The following is a 22,011-nucleotide window of genomic DNA, read 5'->3' on the forward strand; positions in this document are numbered from 1 at the left end:
ACGTTTGCAATATATGTGTATGTCACCAGTCTGTTCTATCAGCCTGCTAGTGTTACAAACTTCTTGCAGATGTCTGTGCCCACTTTACTGGCATTTGTTTTAAAGTATACAGCAAGTCTACAGCACTGATCTTGAAGAAAACTGAGACGGAACGATACAGAATATTACAACAATGCTGTTTTAATATGAACACAAACTCAAGAGAGCAGAGACCTCGCCAGCTACTCTCTGTGTTAGTGATTACTCCAAATGGTCTGTAGGTCCTGCCAGGAAAGAGAAGTTTACAGTGCAGGTGACATAATATAATCCTAAGGGGAAAATTCCCTAGAGCATTGCCCTTGACATTGCTAACCCAATATGAGCTTACGTAGGCATATAATGGCAACTGAATGGCAATCAGTGAGAGAACTGACCAGATTTAGTGCAACATTATTGCTCAGAGAATTCTTTAAAGCTACAGCCAACTGACATTTGAATAAGTCTCACTTTTTGTGGAAGGAAATTTAAACTGTAATCATATATTAAACTGCAGTTATTGTGCATGCGTTTTCTATTAAATAAGCATTAAACTGTTCAGGGCTTACATGGCAGTTCACTGACATTTGAAGGCTGGCTTTGCTTGGGACACTGTCAGCTTGTGGTGCACGATTGACTGGGGTAGTGGGAGCTTAGTAACCTCACCACTCCCCTACATCACTTTGGGATTTGAATCACAAAAGAAGAACAGATGCTGGCTAATACTGCGGAAACATAAATACAATTCAAATGTCTTCTTTTAGCACTGACAATTTTGAAATACACCAAAGATATACATGCAGATTTCTAAACAAAAATGAACTGTTTTAAGTTTAAGACTTTAATTCCAGTTAAACTAACAAGCTTGAAGGTTTAAAACAACCGAGTACCTGAATAATTACTGGGCTCAACTGCTACCCTGGAAATCCAGAGTTCTCGTTAGAGCACAATTTGAATTTGCTCAGCGAGTTACTCTGGCATCGAGTAATGCTGTTTTAACTAAACCCCTGTAGCCGGGCTGCACCAATCACATCCGTGTATCTGATATAGGCGGGCCAGAGGCAAGCTAAACATAGATGACAACAGTTTATTCTACCAGTTAGCTCCCCTGGTAGCTAAGCAGATGGGGCTCTGGATACATCACCCTGTGTATTGTTGCGATGGGTTGTAGGGTTATCCAATTGCGTGCAGTGAGATTTTCAAATGCACACTTGGTGCCGCCCCTCGAGATGGGCGACTTTCATTACTCGATGCCAGACCCTTAAATGTTTGGATTTTGGTCTGGATTTCCAGGTTACTCAGCTCCAACAAATCGACCCGACCTAATCATTGACAATCAAGATAAAGCGCTGAAGCTTCAATTACTTTGCAGGAAATCAATAAGCAGTGATGCAAGAGAATCCGAAAACCACGTAAAACATCAGCTGACCAGACCAACAACTACGTATGTGTTGGACGCCAGTGGGATTTATTTTAGTTACCTTTTATGGTAAACACAGACAAGTATAACCAGGTCCCGTTTGAACTAAAATAGGCCTACCGACTGTTTGACAGACAAGACGTCATTGCACAAGTATGTCTCTGGAGACAGAAGACAAACCATGACTTTGGAGCCACATCTCAGCCCCAGGCTCAGGTGAGCGGTGAAAACAGACACCAGAGATGTGAAGAGGCCAAAGGGTCACTTATCAAGTTAATTTCACAAACATCCCGGCAGCGTTTTAGCATGCAGCAATTCCCCGTCCTCCATCTTTCATCCATCCATCAGCTTTATCAAGAGTGTGGACAATAATGAGCCATATTATCTTTCATGTCCTTGGGAGGGAGGATTTTGGTGTCCCTACAACTCACTAACACTTAATAAGGATAAATGGACACAGAGGCTGACAAGCTTTAACTGATGGCATACAGGGGCTGGGGATAAGTGTGTTTCATAACCTTTACGAGACGTGACCTAGTTATTTGACCTATAATGTCCCCTGGAGACAATTACATAGGTCTGTAAGAATTTGAAAGCAATTGCTGACTACTATTAGCCTGTAAGAGAAGAAAATATTTATATTTCAGAAAGGTCTGTCTATGTAAAAAGGGAATAATGCCCTGAGCAAACGTGATGGTGACATGACACAGGACACACTTCCAACTGAAACACAGTGTGAGATATAGACCACTCAGACCGATGCCACTATGAGGAACGCGTCTGAATTAGTTTCATCTGAGGAACAGCCTGTCCATTGACGTCACACCTCCTCCACTCTACAGAGCCTGATAGATAGCCTGCACAATTATGTAACAACATCTTTCCATCCAACACTCCCTCCTCTTCTTCCCACCAATACCAAATATGTCATGTATAGCCCATCCGCCTGACCACCGGCACACTCAGCCTGAGAGTGAATTCCTGCTGACAGGAGAAGCTTGGAGCTTCCAAGCAGGGTTTTCTGTTTATACCTCACACCTGGCCCCTGGACCCATATATGAAGGAACAACACCAGAACAGAATAACAGCAGAGGAAACAGATATCACCTACTCACTGTGAAAACAACCAGCGGTGTCAAGATTCCTCCCGAGTTAAGGATGGATGGTTTTTTTGGGCCATTCCTTACAAGACTTAAATCCTTGGATTTCCCACGTCGCGTACACTGAGAATCTTAGGTCTTTACAGTAACACAGCATGAGGTCTTCTGTTATGTTAAGACGAGATACAAAATAAAATTAACTCTGACATCTGTAAAGTCAGGTAAATGTGCCAAATGAAACACTATGTCCAAAAGAATTAATCATAGGACCAACAGCTACTAAAGTCACAACTCGTCAAATCCACACACGTTTTGACTATTTTCTCGTACTGTCAACTAAATATCTGCTAATACATATTCAGGCACATTTTTGACCAATGTGCCTCAAGCCATTCGTTTTTTTCAACTTCTCTGGTTTAGATGGCAGCGAGCCTGCAGACTACCAGGCAAATGAGCCGTTCAACATACTAGGTAAACATCACTGCATATGGATCTGCTCAACACATGCCAGCAGCATGGAGCTAGCTACAGTGACTGACATTTTATTTCCTAAACCTGATTAAGACTGTGAGATGTGACTTTAAGTGCTACAATTAATTAGCCAGTGGACCATGGGTTCCATATTGTTTTTGTTTTACTGGGCCTTAAAAATCTAGTTGTTTGAAAGTTATATTCTCTGGCTTTGTTACGACTTTTGATTCCCATCTGTTTGATGACATGGTCTTCCCAAGTTCATCTATGTGAGCCTAAAGCGAAAACATCAAATTATGACGGACTATAATGACCAGATTAACAGCATGCCCCAATACTCTGGAACAATCCATCCGCTCATACTCTGTGTTAAACTATGGAATTCAAAGGCAAACTGCCAACACTTAAAGTTGACAAACAAGCAATTGAATGCAAGTAGACTCAGGGTGAATAACATTTACTACTTATAAAAGCCAGTGCTATATATTTTGTTAATGTTGGCGTGTCTGACCACATATTCAGAGTTCTCTCCAAATACCACAATGTGGTCACAAGCTAAATAGTGCAGCAATGAGACCGAAACCGCTTTCCCTGAAGCCAAACAACTTGTTGTTCACCACCGGTGAAACCCAAGCAGGCCACTGTATGTCAGATGGAGATCCCTGGGTATTAATTAACAGTGTAGCTGAAACAGAGACAGAGAGAGCATGAAAAAAAGGTTGAGAGAGTGAGAGTGTTCTCTAGGACAACTGTTGACAAGCTTTAAATCCCCCATACTCCCCTTCATCCTCAAGTTGTCAGCGAGGACCATTTAATTTGTTTATGGAAGTATAAATACGCCATTTTAGAAAGTACAAATAAAGAATCATGTCACTGTGTGACAGGTGCAGAAAAAACTGGAAGAACAGAGGTGCCACATGAAGTTTGGTGGGGTAAATAATGCAATCAGGAAACCCTTCAGACCAGCAAGCCCCCATCTGACAAACAAGAAAAAAACAGCATAAACATGGCCGTACAGGTGCACTGACAAAGTGGTAAAATGTTACTCCATCAGCGGATATAACGTGTCCTCTGGACTCGCAGGGGGAATATTTGAAACTTTGTGTGTTACTGACCTTAGTCCAATAGCTAAACAGCTTGCAGAGAAAAGTTGAACCATTTGATAAATTTACATTAATTTCAATCACATTGTATCATCATCGCCACTAACACACTTTCTCCTCCAAACAACTGCAGCCAATGTTCTCCAGTGCATGTAAGTGAATATCAAGAAGAGTCTCAAAGGGCATATTTCATTCTGTTGTAGGACGTTCTTTGTATGTCTGGCATATATTGCAGTATTTGACAATAAAGTTGACTTGACTTGAAACCCACCTCAACACTCAAGTGTGCATTTATGGAATTGACTTTACCCAGGCCCTTCTGAAAGTGTCATTGACAGTTATTTGTATTGACGAAGCTCTGCCTCTAGATAATCACCAACTAGACTCTCTCCTTTTTTGGCAAATAAAGGAAGCATTATGTTTACATTTACTCAAACAAAACATGGAGTTTCCCTAGTAATGTTTGTGATATTGAGTGGCTGGGCTCCGCTACATCTACAGTACATCTAGACATTGACAACAATCTGGCTCCAGCTGGATTTTCCATCCAGACCGCTGTCTAAGAGAAAGAGACTATATTCATCTTAAACTGTCCCACTTTCCAGTCCATAAAAATCAGACATCTTCCAAACCAGAGTCTCGCCTTGGACACCATTTATAGGAGCAGAGAGCCAGCTTTTCCAGCCAGACCTGTCATACACATACACAGACCCAGATTTGGCCTGTTGGGTCTTGGTTTCATCTCCCGCACACAAACACGTGCTTTCTCTATCCACTCGATATTATGAATTAAAATACAAGACGTTCATCCACCTCATCTGTAGACTGGTATGGATATGGTTTCTACTGCCGGCAGCTCCTAATTGCCTCCGACCAAACACCTGCCAGATTATATTGCAGTCCCGGTATAAAATGTTCTAAATAGGATTTTTAGACTATTACTTAGATTTATGCATCAATTTGTTAGTAAGAATGCCAAGAACTGAAAAAAAGTTTTGATTACTAGGTTGGGTCTAGTTAATTCAATATTTCCATGCACTTCAGTGGCTAATTTGTCTTACTAAGTTTTTATTTTTCTCATCTGTACTGAATATGTCTGTAATAAATGTGAGAAGAGGTACAAATGTCAGTAACCAATAGTGAGTACGATGCACAACAAAGTGTTCTGCTTGAAGTGGAAGCATAGGCATTTTCCACGGAGTTCATTAGTTTCTGCATATTACATTTCAGAGTGTCAACAAAAAGAAAGGACTTCCCGGATTAGGATGGCAACAAGATCTTGGTTGCAGCTGTCGCCATGGTCCTACTGCACCCCCCGCTACACCCTGCTAGGCTCTGTGATGCCCTGCAGTGTCCTGCTGAACCCTGCTGCATCTCGCTACATCCATCTATGCTCTGCTATGCCATGCTACACCCTATTAACGCCCTGCTATGACATGAACTACTACAACTACCATTTGTAATCACTGTTCCATGATCTTTATGGTGACTATTATTGCCACTGTGCATTGCACCCCCAACCGGCACAGGCAGACTCCGCCTACCAGGAGCCTGGGTCTGTCCAAGGTTTCTTCCTAAAAAGGGAGTTTTTCTTCGACAATGTCGCACTAGTTGGTTGCTCTTGGGGAAATTACTATAATTGTTGGGGCTTTGTAAATGATAGACTGTGTTCTAGACCTACTCTATCTGTAAAATGTCTAATGATAACTTCTGCTATGATTTAAAACTATAAATCAAATCAAATTGAAAATTGAATATTATGATGATAATGATGACAAGATGTTAATACTTCGTTGTCAGATGCAGATAATTTTTTGCATCACGGCAGCTTCATTTGTAAAATTAAAAAAGACAACAGTTTAAAAAAAATAAACAAGGACGCACACATTTAACATAACATTACAATCGCCAGAGTAGATAAAATATTCAAGACCTTTCAACGCACAATTGATCTGGGATTATGCTGTTAATTCATTAACATTTTTGGGTTGGTGTTCTAAACAAATTGTTATATCAGCATTCAAACATGTTCACAATGACCATGATCATGTGACGCCAGTCATGACGACAATATTGGCACGTCCAGGTGAACCAACCTTCTGTGATTATCCCTGCCTCCGCCCCTCCTCTGCCCAGTTGCTAGTAGCCAAAGACAACACGGAGGATAAAAAAAAAAAAAAAATAGACAATCTTCAGGAAAGGTCATTACCTTCACTCTAGTTTCTGCATGGGAAAGTCACCGGACAACATAATCTTCTGAACATAGTCATACTGAGAAATACAGAGAGAGATGTGCGGAGCTGGCTGTCTTAATTAGCTTTGTATCAACTCGTTTGGCAATGGATTGAATGTATCCGACGTTCAATCATATCAAAACGTTACGCACTAAAGCTTCAACTAAAATTTTGACCTGATAATGGCAATAGATGAACAGTAAGGGGATCACAAACCTCATTATGATTCATCCTCTGAGAGCAATGAGGGTCTGTACAAAATTAATTGCAATCTATTGATATTTTAGTATGTATCAAAGTGGTTGATCAACCAACCGACCATCTTTGCCACCCCTAAAGTCACACCGCAGGCGTGGCTAAAAGTAATTTTTTGCTGGATCTTTTATGCTTGGCTAGGAATGGACACTAAAACTCCTACCTCTTTGTCTTTAGAATCTCAGATGGAGTGCATCCCAAAATACACAGGCATGGTTCTGTTAACCATCAGTAAATCCTGGCTAAAGCCCAAAGGTTGTGGGCCCAGATGCTTGAAAAACACCCTGACATAAGCTAACAATTTGAACTTTCATTCACATCATTCCTTTGCATCACTTTTTCCTTTTAGTACAGTGGCTTTTATAAAAATGAAAATGATTATGTATGCGAATGATGCTTTACATTTACATTTTAATTACTATGCATGCACCACTTGGTTTTGTATTCTACATCTACTTACTTTTTACCCCGTTGCATTTGTTTTTAACTCTGTTGAAAAATGATACAAGAACAGAGCTATCTTAGTCAAACAATTTCATAGGTAGTGTTTCTATCAACAGCCGTTCAGAGCATCTTGTCTTTGCACAGAGAAACCAGTTGATGAGAGGAGATACCTGCCACACTGAGAGCTGTCACTGCGATGTTGACAGGCCGCTGCCTAATATAGACGAGGCCAAACAAAAGCACAAGGCCTTTCATACTTGCCTGGTGGAACTTCTTAAAATAGAGGGCCTAGTATCAATATAAAGAAACGATATTCTGGTACTGACACCCAAGGGAACGTGAGGTCACCGCACTAACACCGCAAACACTAGAACCAGAGAACATTGTCTGCATGTTCAGTTTACTGGCAGCAGGAGCTATACCTATCTGCGACAAATGTTTGGGGAGTTGATGTCAGGCATTCTATTGAGGGCCAAATAGTGGAACATACATTCATGCACATGGACTATATTACACAACAACAGTAAAAGTGAAAAGACTACATACTAATCAAAAAGGGGGACAGCAAGCTTCTCTGATCAGCACATTTCTTCGTTGTTTCTGTTAAGGGGTTCATAGGCACATTGCATGGCCTAAACATGTTCCACTGCAAAGGCTCATTGTCAACCCTTGTCTAAAATATCAACCAGAGTTCCATCTCCAGCTCATAAACAGCCATCTCTGTGGAATCTCCACTAGGCACTAACCATGTGTTTTCAAGCCCTGTCCTGGCTGAGTCCACAGACTCAAGAGTCGACAGACTCAGCCACCCCCTACTATGTAGAAGTTTCCATCACTTCTTTGCTGCAGAAAAGCTCGTAAAAGCACTTTAAGAAGAAAAAGTCATCCAGAGGCAACCATTGTTAAACGGAAAGAAAAATGATTTGCATTGTTGTGGCAGCATCAGCCAGGTTTACTTGGAAATATCTATATTAGGTTGTTATAAAATGTTACAAGCATCTGCTACTGTAAAATATAATGGACAAAGCTTCTGGCTCTGAAAAGAGAAGCCAGTGCGGGAGTGTCTCAAACCAGCATTCCATGTCATTTCCAGCAGGGGGCAACTCCACTGGTTACAAAAAGAAGTCAGATTCTATAGAAGTCCGTGGGGAAATAACCCTACTTCTCACTTTATTTATTACTTTAGTAAATATTTTCATAATGAGTTTATGGCGTCAATCGCTAGTTTCAAGTCTTTGTCAATACAGCAGGATGTTCATTTTGTAAATTATGGTGCCATTCATTTTAAAATTCACAATAAAGCAAGGGATGGTTTAGAGGCGTGGCTATACCTCAACCTGTCAAGACTTAGCAATGCATTCCAATTGTGTACATTAAAAGAAGTCTAAAGTGATAAAAGAAAAAGGACTGAAAAGTCAAAAGCTGCAGGATTTCTAAACTCACTACACTGGTTTTGTACTACAAATACACTTTATATACTTAATCTAGTCATCAAAATCATTTGGGATCTCTGGGATCCAAGGCAACAAAAAATTAGCTTGAACCTAAGGTGTACAAGGACAAAAAAAGAAAAAAAAGGTTGCTATGATTTTAATGGGACATGTGAGCCTGCTGTGGTTTTGGGGAGAGCAAAGTACTGCTACAAGTAAAAAGACTTTAATGTCCAAGACTTCCATTGACAACAGTGTTGACATGACTTGACCTGCTGGTGTGCAGGTGCAATGGTTGTTACTTTTGTAACAAGGGACCCCAACAGGTTGACCTGATGGAAACCTTACTAAATAAGGGCGTTTTGGGATATCACAGTTCAATATGTAAAAATATTTGACTTTGGACAGAAAGAGTTGGACAGACAGGCTATCGATCAATCTGACAGACATACCAACACATCAGTGGGGTGGCTAAACCTTTGGACTTAAGTCTAAAATTGCAGATTGATGGACTGTTACATGTCAACTTTTTTTTATTTTAAATTTGATTTAATTCATAATATGCATTGATCTAAACCATTTTCTTTATCTTTTCTGATGACTTCCTTGCTTTTAAAGTTTGCTGTCAGTGAGAGTGAAGTGTAGAAGTGTTACTGAAATGGTTTTTCTTACAGTACTCCTTTGTGGGTTCCTTCCAGTGTTAAATGAACGTTGCATGTCACCTGTTAATAAGGGTCCCAAACAGTAGCCTGATGGTCCTCTGAATGTTTTCAGTGCACAGCCAGCTCCACTGCTCCTTCATCAGCAGGCACAGGATGTTGAGAGCCACCTCAGCCAGCGCCATCTCAGATGCTGCGCCGCAAAACACGCAAGAGACAAATACAAAATAAATACAAACAAATACAAAATAACTGTGTGTGTTATATAAGTTATAAGTGTGTTATAAGCAAGATCAGAAACCTTTTTAAAAATAATGTACTGAATGTTGCTTTAGCATGCAAAAAGTAGGTCCTGCCAGACAGATGGAGGGACATGTGTATATATCTAAAACCAAACACAATTTTGTCCCAGAGAAATGTGTTTCTTCTGTGTGCATCTGATGAAAATGCAGGTCTAGCAGTCCCATATTGAACCCCGCTTCATACATTCATTAACACTGCCCTCATGTGGTTAGACCAAGATACTGCTGGTTCTTCCTAATGTCCTTTATTGTCTTCTAGCACTCTAAAATCAACCATGCTCCACTACATCTAAAAGTACAGTTTTTGTTGTCACAAGCATTAGAACGATTGTACTACTCAAAACACTGGTTTTGAGTAGTACAATCGTTCTAATGCTATCTGCAGGATATATGAAAGTTTAAGCGTTTTAAGAGTGAAAAGCCCCATCAGAAAACATCTTGATGGCATCAACAGGCCAAATTATATTGACTTATATTGACATATTGTTAAATGAACGCCTCTGAAAGTGCCAATGAAAACTGAGAATTATCAATATAATTTTTCTGGTTTTGAACCATCTATTTTGATTCATGTGGTTTGAATTCCTCTCAGTGATTTGTTTTTTTATAAAAAAAGAAAAAGAAAATGTTTGACGTTTCAGAAATTTCCAGTAGTTTCCATCCTCTCATCTGCACTTCTCTTTCTTCGATCATATGACAAAGAACTTGTCCTTTTTGTACAGAGGCCAATTCCAGTCAAGCTTTAGTGCTCCCAAGTCCCAGTTTCATATTTACCATCTTAAATTATTTTGGTGTCTGAATTTTACTTGTCCAGTCCAATTAAAGCAACTTTTGGACTTGACTTAAAATATGAGATCCCAATTTTAACAACTGAATTTGAGCAAATTGAATGTAGTCTTTTGAAACTGAACTTTTACAAAGAGGAAACCCCAATTCAAACCACATTTATCAGAAAAGATGATTAGAGAAGATAAAAATATTTAAATGCTTAAAATTTAGTATCAGTAATTTATATTAATTAATAATTAATTTCATAATTAGGTATTGGATTGTTTATGTACTGTGAACGGATACAACCTTAAAACATAACTGATTGAAACATTGAGGTAATAAGAGATCTATACGTCTGCTTTGAAAGTAACAAATTAGTTCTTAATGAACTGTCGATCTGGTAACTTTCATAGTGGAGCATTTCACGGTCTGGTCAGGAGAAAGCGCTTCACTCAACCTTCATTCCCCCTCACTGTCTGGAAAAAAACTGTCCTTTAAGAAGACAATGAACAGATGCTTACCAAAGAAGAAATGCAACTTGGATTTGATCAAACAGGGAATGTCCCATTCTAATGTCAAGAGATAGTTTCCATATGATGTTAATGAGATCATCCATTTTTCCTATGGGGATTCCAATGATGATACATGATGCAACATGGCTGATAGCAAGAGCCATGTTGCTTAAGAATTAAGGACAGCTAACAGTAAAGGGTTAGGGCTAACACTAGACATAGGTCCCTTCATCAGGCGAAGAGAAATGTGTGGAATTTAAAAAAAGACGATGTATCTGGTTCTGCTGTATTCATTTTAATCTTTTTTTTGTTTGTTGAAAGTCCAACAATGTTATAGTAGTGCATTGTAAAAATCAGCAGAGTACCCTTTTAATGCTCCCTATTAGTATGCAAGCATCAAATGGGATTTTTCTTTTCCAGGAACATTCAGGTGACGTGGTGTGAATGTCCTGGGAAACCTAATCCCCCCCGGTATTGGGTGACATCCTTTTGGGGCATCCTTGAATGCAGAATACCCAGTTACATGAAGCACTGAAGTCTGCATGGTCAGCAACAGCAAGACATAACAATTGAATTCAATTGCTGAGTTGCACCAGGACATAGGCAAGACCAAAGGCAGTACTGAACAGGGGCTTCTATTTTACTGGTCCCTGAGCGTAATGTCGCTTTCACAGAGGGGAAGTGCATATAATGAAGGTGTACTGAATGCACATTTAATTCCCATTCAACCCATTTATATAAGACTGCTGTCATAGATTTATCTCATTGTCATCATTCACAAATTCCAGTCTTTAACTGAAGCAGTGTTTGTTTCACTTTCAATTCAGGCTTTGGTTAGTCACACTCTCCCACTCTCTCATATGATCTTACTGTCTCTCTCCCAGAGGAGTCAAGTTATATAACATTTAAACATCAACATGATTTAATTATTTTTCCATTCAACAGAGACGGCTCTTCACCAAAGCCAGACAACTGATGTTGACCGCATCACATTACCACAAACACAGTTCTCAGAGAATGGGGTGTTAATGGAAGCTTTTAGGTTTGGAAAGAAAAAAAAAAAAACGGACTGTCACATTAAGTCCCATTCATGTGTTTAGGTTGCCAAAATAGGAACCCGGTCGGAGGAATCTAATGAGTGACTGGAATAAGGAACAAGGTGGTTTTCATCAGACCAGTCCCGTTGTAATCACAGTGAGATACTGACTGGAAAGTGGTAGAGTAAAGCAGACGGGAAAGCAGCGAGACCCAACAGTCAGTGAGTCAGAGAGTTGGTCAGACACAAAGGAAAACGCCAGCAGACAAACCAGAGTCAGACAAGCAGACATGATGATTGCAGTGAAAATGATGACGAGAGGCTAGGAGGTCAAGATTCACAAGTTCACAATTGGTTTTAGCTCAAGTTAAATATTTGATTAAATCCATTTAAGATGACCCCCCTAACTGTAGTACCAGCTTTGTTTGTTATATTAGCCTAACTTCTAGAGCCAACGCTGGCATGATGATTCCTCCACTAGTTCTTGTTAAGAGATCAGTCCTCTGATCTTTTTAAATGTAACTACAGCAGTTCTGAGACATCTACCCAAGGTTCAAAGTTAACACCACTTACAGCCAAATGGTGGTAAAATATAGCCTGACAAGCCAGACCCATATCAAGATGGGGACGGGAATTGTCTTTCAAATTCTACATCACTCAATGGGATAGCGCTACAACCAACCAGAGCAACGCTAGTTGATAGACTAAACCTTTACCGTATCTGGTCGGCAAAACCCCGAACACATCTTCCTTTTTTAAGAATGACTTCAGCGCTCAACTCCAAGACTTCCAGAGCTGATTTGAAAGACCGCTGATCGCCAGCAGCAGCAACCAACTTCTTTGTGTTCCAGTATCAGGGAATTCACGTGGAACCGTCACAACTCTGCCTTCCTTATGGTACAGTAACGGAGAGTTGCTAGACTGACCATAGATGCAAATTACTTTAGCTGCCACAAGGTTGCATCTAGATTTCTAGGCTAGATACAATATGCAAGTGGCTGGTAGATTTGCATCACTTACCAGCCCCAAAAAGCAATGGTAAATCTTAGAGTGGCTGGTTTAAACTTTAACATTCAATGGGCATTTGGCTGGTAGACGAAAAAGTTAATTTGAACCCGACTAGGCAAAGCTGACCGAACAAAGCAGGGTGAATACATTATGTCACAACTTATCCCTTTTATGTCCCGTTCTTACCAGGTTCCTGACTGTGCTTTCCTCTCAAGCTGTCATCCAGATTGCCTCCAAATTCTCTTCTTACTGGACTGTCCTCCCTGTCTGACTCGACTCCGATGGCCAGTTTTTCTTGTTTGGTAATAAAGGCTTGCAAATCTCCCAAGGACATCCCGTTGAACACCTTTAAGAGTAGACAGGAGAAGGAAGGGGAAACCAGGACAAACCTCAATAAGTTCTAAAAATAATTTGATTGACGAAGAAGCAAATATCAGTGTCTACAAAACATGTAAGTTACTTACTGTGTTAGTTTGCTCCCGACTGAACAAAACTTTTGGTCTGATGTCTGAGCCGTTTATAAAGGGGATGTTTTTACTGGAGAACTTCAGACGAGACCTTGGATAATACAAACAAATGATTATTCACACGCACATACATGCAAAAGCAAAATTAACAAACTTTAAGGATTGTGCTATAATTCAACCAGACCATGGCTGGAAATCTGTTGCAGGAAAAGTTAACTATCTCCTTGATTTCATTTGGTTTATGGAGAAGGAGAACCAGGATATGAGCAGGGGGAAATGCAACGATATCAAGCTACGGCCGAGCGGAGTGCGTTGCTGCAACGTGTAGTTCAACTTTTCGAGAGGTGCACGTCCAGCTGGGAAGCAATAAAGTATCTGTTTGTCTATCTATCTATCTATCTATCTATCTATGTGATTGCAGTAGACATAAAATAAAACAAAAATGTGCACACCCCTAATACATAACCCTCTCTGCTACAAAGACAATGCTGCCTGTTTCCACCTGCCAGTAAGGAGCTTCTCCAGGAGGGTATAACACACTCAGAGGTTCACGCTGTACTCCTAAATCTGAGCCCCCTCCATGGGGGTCATGGTCCTGCAAAGGCTTCCCACTAACAGACACGGCCAGTATTTCAGTTTCAAATTTCATTCTACATTGAAACTACACTGTTACATCAACATAGAGGAAAAACTGATTTTTTTTAACAATTCCAATGGCCCTGACACACGGCCGACCATTGGCAGAAAAGGCAGTGGGACTGACTGCCTCCCCGAGTCGGCCAAAAAAAGTGCCTCCGGACACACCAAAGCGATGCAGACTGCCAACGGCAGCTGATTGGACGAACGCATCACGTGGGTCTGGTTTCTCCGGAAATTCAAAACCAGAACAAAAAATTTGGAACTTTTATGTTGAACTTTGCACTTGAAAAAATATTCACACATGCCATCCAAATTTGAAGTCACACAAAGAAAAAATAACATTTTGTAAAAAGAAATCTAAACTTGTAAATTGAAATTTGCACTTGTAGAAAATATTCACACACCTGTACTCTGAATGGGAAGTCGCAGAAAAAATATTCACAGATGTGTAGCTTGATATTTGCATATATACAATGACAGCTGCAAACTTGCAATGCAGCAACTACTTGTGTACTTTCTTAAAATTCGGGTTAATTTCCCCTCACAACCACAACCACAACTCAGCCCATCGCTGGCCATGACCAGAGCTTGCTTTGCTGCTGATGTGCCCACATTTTGCATCCCTGCCAAAGCCCATATGTGAATTTGCAGTGACAGATTCAAGAGGTTGTTTTTTTTTCATTGAGCTGTGATGGAAAATGAACCCCATTTTTTTTTTTTAAGAGTAAAAAAGATTTTTTGTTCTGCAAGTTCTCACATTGTATTCTACAAGCTCTACCCTTTTGCATCATATTTACCTTTATATCCATGTGACATTATCTGAAGCTTGAGAACAGCAACTAAATGGACCTTGAGGTTTTGTAAACTGCCAATATTGTTCGTAAAAACACAAGACCAAACTAGCAGCATTGCCACCGGGATTAAAACTGGCTCGCGTAGTTGGGCAAGCACTAAGGGTGCGAAGGTGAAGCTGGGGCTTCTGCTTTTTACATCTTCAAAAAATGCAGGCCACTTGTGTAACACCTGCCACTCCAACCAGAGTGTTTGTTTGTGTTGGTTTATAATTCTGGCATAAATGTGTCAAAATAAAGGTTTGTCTGGATCTCTGGAGTCATACTTGCTCTTCTTGTCAGCACCTATTTTCCCTCCATCTATCTCTGCTTCATTCTCCTCTGTTGGGCTTGGAGGTTCTGAACGAGGAAAGGCTGTCTTCAGGGTGTCCACGATGGCATTCACAACAATCTAATCACAAAAACACACAAAACTCACTGCATTACACTCACTATAAACCCATTAGAGACGTAGTCATACTTATCTTTCACAACCATCTAAGATATTTTGTTATTTGTTGTGTTTATGACATTGCATCACAGTCTGATTATGGTAATTACCCTGCACATACAGTGTACTTATCATCTACTTAAAGTCAAAAATGAGTTGTGCCCTAATAAAATATTCAGGATCAAACCTTGTCTATTCGTGAAACAATGAAGGGTTTCTTGACAAAGGCAATCCTGGCATCTGTGTTGAGCGCCAGAAACTCCTGCATCTCTTCACTGTTGGCTATTTCAGGGATGGAACAGAGTTGCTGAAAAGAGGAAAGAATTCAGGTCTACAATCACAGAGAAACAACCTAACATTTTTTTTACATTGGGCCTACAAATACTAAGTTATTGTATACAATATAAATCCACTGACCTTTAGAAAGGTCTCCAGAAGTCCTCTCCTGGCCTCTATCCTGTCACTGTCCATGTTTCCAAATGGCATGTCTGGAAATATTTTCTTTGGACCTTTCACACCTGAAACACAGTCAGATTACAACAAAATCAAACCAAACAACCAAACTGGATATTTTATGCAATGGCCAAGATTTGAACCTGCAAATTCAGGTCTGTTTGTAGGCCATGCATTGATTTCTCCAAGCCAGACTAAAGCTAACTAGGCCACTGTGCGGAGGGTCCACATAGGAAAAAAGGGTTTCAAATGCTGATTTAAGTATACAAACATTAATTAGTCCAATAATCCAGAACCAACCGTCAATCCATCATACCTTTAATGAGTTTCCGTAGTTCCGTTTTTTCTTCCAGTCGTGTTTGCAGGTTGAGGAACTCGCTGTATCGTCTGTTGACCATGTGATAGGCTACCGGCTGAATGTGTGATGGATTCTCACAACCTGACGGTACAACTTCAGCATCCTCAGATCCTGGTTGAATACTTTCTGGGTTCTCACAGCCCATAGCTGTCTCATACTGAAAACAAACACAACAAAGCATAAGTCATAATTTATACTGTGTGTAACGTGTTGCTGTTGGTGTTAAATGTAAAATGTCTAAAGGTCTGAAGTTGGTATTTGCTTATTTAAGCTACTGACATTTAATGAACAACAATATCTCATTGTACCAATAATTTTAATAATATGTATACATATACATATGAAATACATTTTTTATTCCAAACCAAGACAGTTTTAATCTTAAAAAGGGGGACTATTTAAACAGTTGTGCATTAAATACTGTATGTCCACAAAGAGATATTATTTTTTCCTTCCAAACTTAAAAAGTTACGATTAAACAGAAAAAAAGACAATGTTAAGGATCAACATCAAAAAATATTTTGAAAATGAAAAGAGCTAAATCACTATTTTAATTTTTATGTTGTTGTCTTTTTATTTCCATTTGGTAATCTCACATTTTTATTTCTTAGAGATGAATTTAAGTAATGCAGGGTTATGGGTCTTCCAACATCAGTAGAGTCAAAAATGCTCCGCACATTGCTCCATAGTGCTGCTAGTAGTCAAAAACTTATTTTCATTTTTAAAGTTTGTTTTGGGGTTGTAATCTTTGGGCCTTACATCATCTTAGTGCCACTAGAAGTGCACACCACAGAACAACTGGATTCCAAATATAATCATGCTGACGTGTTGCAGATGGAAAAGTAAAATATCACATGAACAAACACTAAATGCAGAGAGGAAGGAGAAGAAGATATAGAATATTTCATCTACTTACTTTGATTGTGTAAAGAGTGTAGGGGTGTGAGCCGGTGCCGCGGTGTTCCTTAGCTGTGATGGTACCACTGATGCGGAGGTTCTGGATGATGACTGGTCCATCAGGGCTGCTGAGGGGCTCAAAACTGAATGACGGTATAGGGGAAGACCCCTGCAACGGACTACCTACAATCAGCTCATTAGGGTTTCCCAGCCCAGTCTGGTCTACACCCAGAAGGAGTTCTCTGGCTTGATTTACTAAAGGGGACCTGCTATCCTTCTCTAGGTCCTGGATGCTGATGTTACTTGGAGTCCCCTCTGCTGTCCTAACAGATTTGAGGTCACAGTCATTAGGCCCTGCAGGTTCGGAATTCACCAAGACTTTGGGGCAGGAGGCATCCACTGGACTGGAGAAAACATCCTCCAGGTCCACACCATTATTGCTGCCGTCAACAGACGTGGCACATTCCTTCCGTTTGTCATACAGGCCCTCGCCATGGCCTATCATGACCAGGGAATCAATGGAACTTTGTTTATAGTCCGCCAAGGGAGAATCCAGGTCGGAGTCACTTTCTTGGTAAAATGGGTTTGTCTTGCTTTCTCTCATGAAATGCCGCCAAAAGGACCGAGTAGGTTCCTCTTCTTCGGTGTTGTTTTGTGGACAGTCCACCTCCTCTGAGTCAATCACATCATACGTGGCAAGCTCAGGCGTGGCCGTTTCTGTGTCAAGGACCATTTCGGTCATGGCTGTTAGTGGAGGGACTTCATTATTCTTTCGAGGTGCATGTGCTGTCTCTTGTAGTGAAACAAGCTCTGATTCCTCAGGTGGTGGTGGTGGTGGTGGTGATGGTGGTGTAAGAGGTGCTGATGAAGGCAGTGGCTCTGCTATAACTGGCTCCTTTGGTTTGCTGGACTTGGCGAATATTTCGATCATGAGAATGTTTAACCAGTCAGGGTCCGACAGTTTAGCAATAAGAGGGAGCATTACGTTGCAGGTGATGAGCTCTCCGACAACGAATCGTCCGGTGCGGCTCTCCAGGTGCGGTGATGGCACCAAAACATGCAGCAACAAATCTACAACTGCTCTGGTGTAGCTGACTTCTACTGTGTCGCTGGTCATGGCCGGATGAGGCGTGCTAACCCTGGAATACACTTTCCACAACTGCTCGCTCTCACTGCTCCACTTTGCGGTCGGAGGCGCTTGCTGCTCGGTCACCAGCTCTTTGGCTCTGATGTAGTCCTGCAGGTGGCAGCCAAACAGATTCAGGATCCTCTGGGTCAGCTCCTGCATGAATTCAAAAAGTTACAAAGGTCCCATTGAAGACCATTAAAATCTGAATTTTGTTCTTTCACAAGCATCAAACTGAGATAGTTTCTTTTGGTATCAGCATTACTATATGTAATTTCTTTTTCTGAACAATTGTTTCTCTTTTTATACTCAGAAAACATAATATTGTAAACAAAATATTCACAAACAGTTACAAACAGCACACTGGGACATAGGAATGTGTCCCAGGGCAGCATCACTATAAACTGTACATGTACTATTGAATGATGATTCTTCCTTGGCATTTTCAACCAAATTACCATTTGCTATTTGGTGGTTTGACTGCTGCAAAATATATGAAACCTCCACATTCTCTAAATAATGTTTGATGGCTATATGTTTTTCTTGATATCATTTTATTTTTGGCAATAGTTGGCAAGGCGGGAATCAACACTATATATGTCGATATGAGGTTATACTAAACCATCTTGCTGCCATCCAAAGTGTGGAAAGATAAATGATGTCATAAAAGCAATTCATATTTAATCACAAAAACAAATAATGCAATACATGGTGGCTTGTAAATAAGTATAATTGGGGTTCCCATGGCATAATGATGTCAAATAAAGAACGGTTTCATTTTTGTTACAAACTATAGGCATTTGCGCACCTAGTCAATTATTCTTCATTTTTTTCTCCAGTTGTAGAGCTACAAGCCATAGCCATTGCTGCCTAGAGGACATTAATTCACAAACTCAAATATGCCCCAAATATTTATGGGATGTTTTAAGGGATAACCTAAAAAAAATGTAAACACACAGTTACAGTAAATTGTTTGTTTCTTTTCTCTCCTATCTAATTTTTTATTTTATTTTTTGAGAAATACTTGAGATTATCAGCTCATCGGGCCTCTAAAAATCCAAAAAAGAAACCCCTTTTTGGTTGGACACACGGCAGATCATGTCCACACCGACACCAGAACCTGTGATGAATGATCCCAAGGTGAAGAAGCCATAGACAGAACAGACAGAATGCTTCAACACTAATGTCTTTAAGTACCTTCCTGTTGAGCTGTCTTGCACGTATTTTCAGCTCCATGCCCATAGAGATCATGGCATCTTGAACCTCTGTTTCAAAACCACTCTCTGAGGACACAGTGGAGTACCACGAGGTGACAAAGTCCCTGATGATTTTCTTCACTGTGTTGTAGATCTCCTGGTCTAAGTGATGCTCATCCTCCACAGATGGTGGAACCTTAAATTGAGTGTTGACAAAATAAGTGTAAATTAAGTGATACAGTTGAGTTAAGGGTTAGCAAGAATAGGATTATCTTTTAATAAAACTGTTATGATGGCTTCTGCAAAATGTAAAGTAAAACTAACCACAGTTAAATGCACATGTACCTGACGCAGGGTGATAAACCTTTCCAGGTGAACCACGCTATTGGACTCCAGGACAGCCTGCGAGCCGAGCCAGCCACCCAGCACTACCAGGAGACTGGTGAACACGCACAGCAGCCAGATGTTGACCAGCAGGTGGAACAGCAGCAGCCATGCCAACACCACACCAAAGCTCAACAAGCTCCTTTGTCCCCACACCTCAGCCATGGTACTGTGGGGTTTACTGTCTGGCTTGACACGCTCAGGAAAAGATGTGGAGATCATGTAAGCCAAAGCAGCATCACACCTTGAAAAACAAAACCAACAAAGTTGCAAAGGTGCATGGATGTCACTATGTTATCTGTGTGAATTAAAGAAAATGCATGTTCAGCTTAACTTGCAAACTAAAGCTAGGTTTAAGCTCAGGGGGGACCGTGCGTGAGTGTTGATCTCATGTGTATACCTTTACCGTATGCTGGCAGTGCATTTTATTGTACCTTATATTTTTATTGATCTATTTATTCTGTATTATCTTTTTGAGCAGCACTTTGGAAACCTTCTGTTTGTTAAAATCATGCTACTGTATATAAATAAAGTGGTGTATATATATATATTTATATTCTGGTGTTGCAATTACCCATGGATGGGAGTGCTGCTCATGCTGGCTATGTGTATGCAACTAGTTTAATTAAAGACAGATGTAACGTTATTAGGAAAATTGGGAAATGTAGTAACATCGAAAACCTAATATGGTTTACATAATTAGCGTTATTAAAGACTTCCATTTTTACCGTAACTGCTTTGTATTTACAAAGCCAAAACATACTTATGTTAGCTGATGTTTGCACGACGTCTCGGTGGTAAAAATGTTTACTTGCTTAATGATCTACCCAGTCAGTGTTCAGTCACACCATTATTTATATCACTTCTAATAACCTCCACCAGTTAGCTAGGTAACGTGTATTACTAAAGATTGCCCTGATAGCTAGCGTTATCTGCTCTGGTGATAAAGGCACCAAACCCCGCTAAGAAATTGGATCATTCACTGCTTTTTTGGTGCATGGAACGTACGCCTGATTGACTTGAACTTAAGAATATATAGCCTCCATTACTTGAAACACAAGAAAATTCGGCATGCAGGTTATTCGACCTTCTATTTCATAATAATATCTACTTCTTGATTAAGTTGACGTTTTAATGACTTCCTCTAGTAGTGGAAGAGGACGATAAATGAAAGGCGGGGCCTTAAAGTCGAAATATCAGTGACAGAATTGCTTTTTGATGTACTGCTTTCATGCCGAAATAAAGAGAAGATCATAGCCATTTGTTTGAGGTCTACAATAATGTCCTCTGACATGTTACTCATTGTCAAAAACTATACCTACCTAAAATTGACACATTATTGGCTAGAGGTATGTAGCGGAGGCTAGCACCCAAGAATTTAAGTAACCTATATAACTACAACTTTACAGATCACACCGAGGGCACCGTGCAACGTGTAAAATGTCGCCCTTTTGTAGATAAACATTGAAGTAGCTAGCTATTTAATAAAAATTAGAAATATATTTTACCTGGAGGAGCTGTCATAGCACGGACTGGGAGGTCTCGCGTGACAACTGCTTTGTCTGGTTTGTTTACTTCCTGTATCATGACGTGTTATGCTTAAGTACCAGAGCCTCCCCATAAGGCTCGAGAATGAGGTTGTTTGGATGCACGAGAATGAGGTTGTCACAAAATTAAAATGAAATATGGACCTGAAAGTAACCCTTATGTCATTAAAAAAATAAAACACGGATTCACATATAACAACTACAGCTCCCATGAGGCTTTGTGGCTATAGATAAGAGAGGTTGAGAGAGGTTGTTTCATGAGAATGAAATGGTGGGGGTGACCACTTCTTTGTCTTTAAATTGAATTAAATCTTATTTACCAGTGATGTTCAATCATAGACAGCATACAAATTTGTGCAATTATTTACCCAGGGGTGCACAACAACGGATGGTTATGTTAATATTAAGGAAGAGATGAAAATGGGAAAGCATTTGCACCTTTCAAAGCAAAACAAACCAAAAAATCTGTCAAACAGGTGCTGCAACATTATTAATTGCAGCTTTGCCTTGCACTTATTGCTGGATCAAAGGAATCATTACATGCAATTATAGTTCCACGTGCCTGTATTTCAAGGTGCCCAGCTGTGCATTCAAAGTATAGCAATTGATGTTATTCCAATACACTTTTTTTTAATCAAATTTAGCAAACTAGCTAAAACTATCTTCTCCACCTAGTTTGCATTGTCAGACCTTCCGCTGCAAATGAGGGTCTGTGATGGGAGGAAAACACGCTCTTTTTATCTTGATTTCTATAAACCAATCACAATTGTCTTGGGCTGTGCTAAGCGCTGAGCGGGGCCGCAGTGCCGCTGCAAAACTTGTTTTGGTGGAACCTGTGTACGTTTGAAGTTTGTTTTAGTCATGCAACAGCAAAGTTAGATCTGTGTGGCAGTGCTCTTGCAC

General features: G+C 40.2%; 1 protein-coding gene across 5 annotated transcripts in view; it reads right to left on the reverse strand.

Moving 5' to 3' along the window:
* snx19b (sorting nexin 19b) overlaps nucleotides 1-21,146 on the reverse strand; it is a 35,027-nt gene extending 13,881 nt beyond the window's left edge. The window contains exons 1-11 of one of the 5 annotated variants that reach the window (XM_034867113.1): nucleotides 21,087-21,146; nucleotides 19,523-19,807; nucleotides 19,179-19,373; nucleotides 16,875-18,137; nucleotides 15,917-16,115; nucleotides 15,565-15,665; nucleotides 15,335-15,454; nucleotides 14,984-15,108; nucleotides 13,225-13,318; nucleotides 12,947-13,106; nucleotides 9,195-9,324 (exon numbers count right to left, since the gene is read on the reverse strand). In XM_034867113.1, coding sequence (XP_034723004.1) covers nucleotides 9,195-9,324; nucleotides 12,947-13,106; nucleotides 13,225-13,318; nucleotides 14,984-15,108; nucleotides 15,335-15,454; nucleotides 15,565-15,665; nucleotides 15,917-16,115; nucleotides 16,875-18,137; nucleotides 19,179-19,373; nucleotides 19,523-19,783 — 2,648 coding nt within the window. In that variant the 5' untranslated portion in view covers nucleotides 19,784-19,807; nucleotides 21,087-21,146. Of the gene's footprint in view, nucleotides 1-9,194; nucleotides 9,325-11,620; nucleotides 11,919-12,946; nucleotides 13,107-13,224; nucleotides 13,319-14,983; nucleotides 15,109-15,334; nucleotides 15,455-15,564; nucleotides 15,666-15,916; nucleotides 16,116-16,874; nucleotides 18,138-19,178; nucleotides 19,374-19,522; nucleotides 19,808-20,883; nucleotides 21,049-21,069 lie in introns of those variants that run through there. The other 4 variants (XM_034867112.1, XM_034867114.1, XM_034867115.1 and 1 more) reach the window with 4 other exon arrangements.
* Between the last annotated feature and the right edge of the window lie 865 nt (nucleotides 21,147-22,011).

Source organism: Etheostoma cragini, chromosome 3, assembly GCF_013103735.1.
Source record: "Etheostoma cragini isolate CJK2018 chromosome 3, CSU_Ecrag_1.0, whole genome shotgun sequence".
Classification (NCBI taxonomy): domain Eukaryota; kingdom Metazoa; phylum Chordata; class Actinopteri; order Perciformes; family Percidae; genus Etheostoma; species Etheostoma cragini.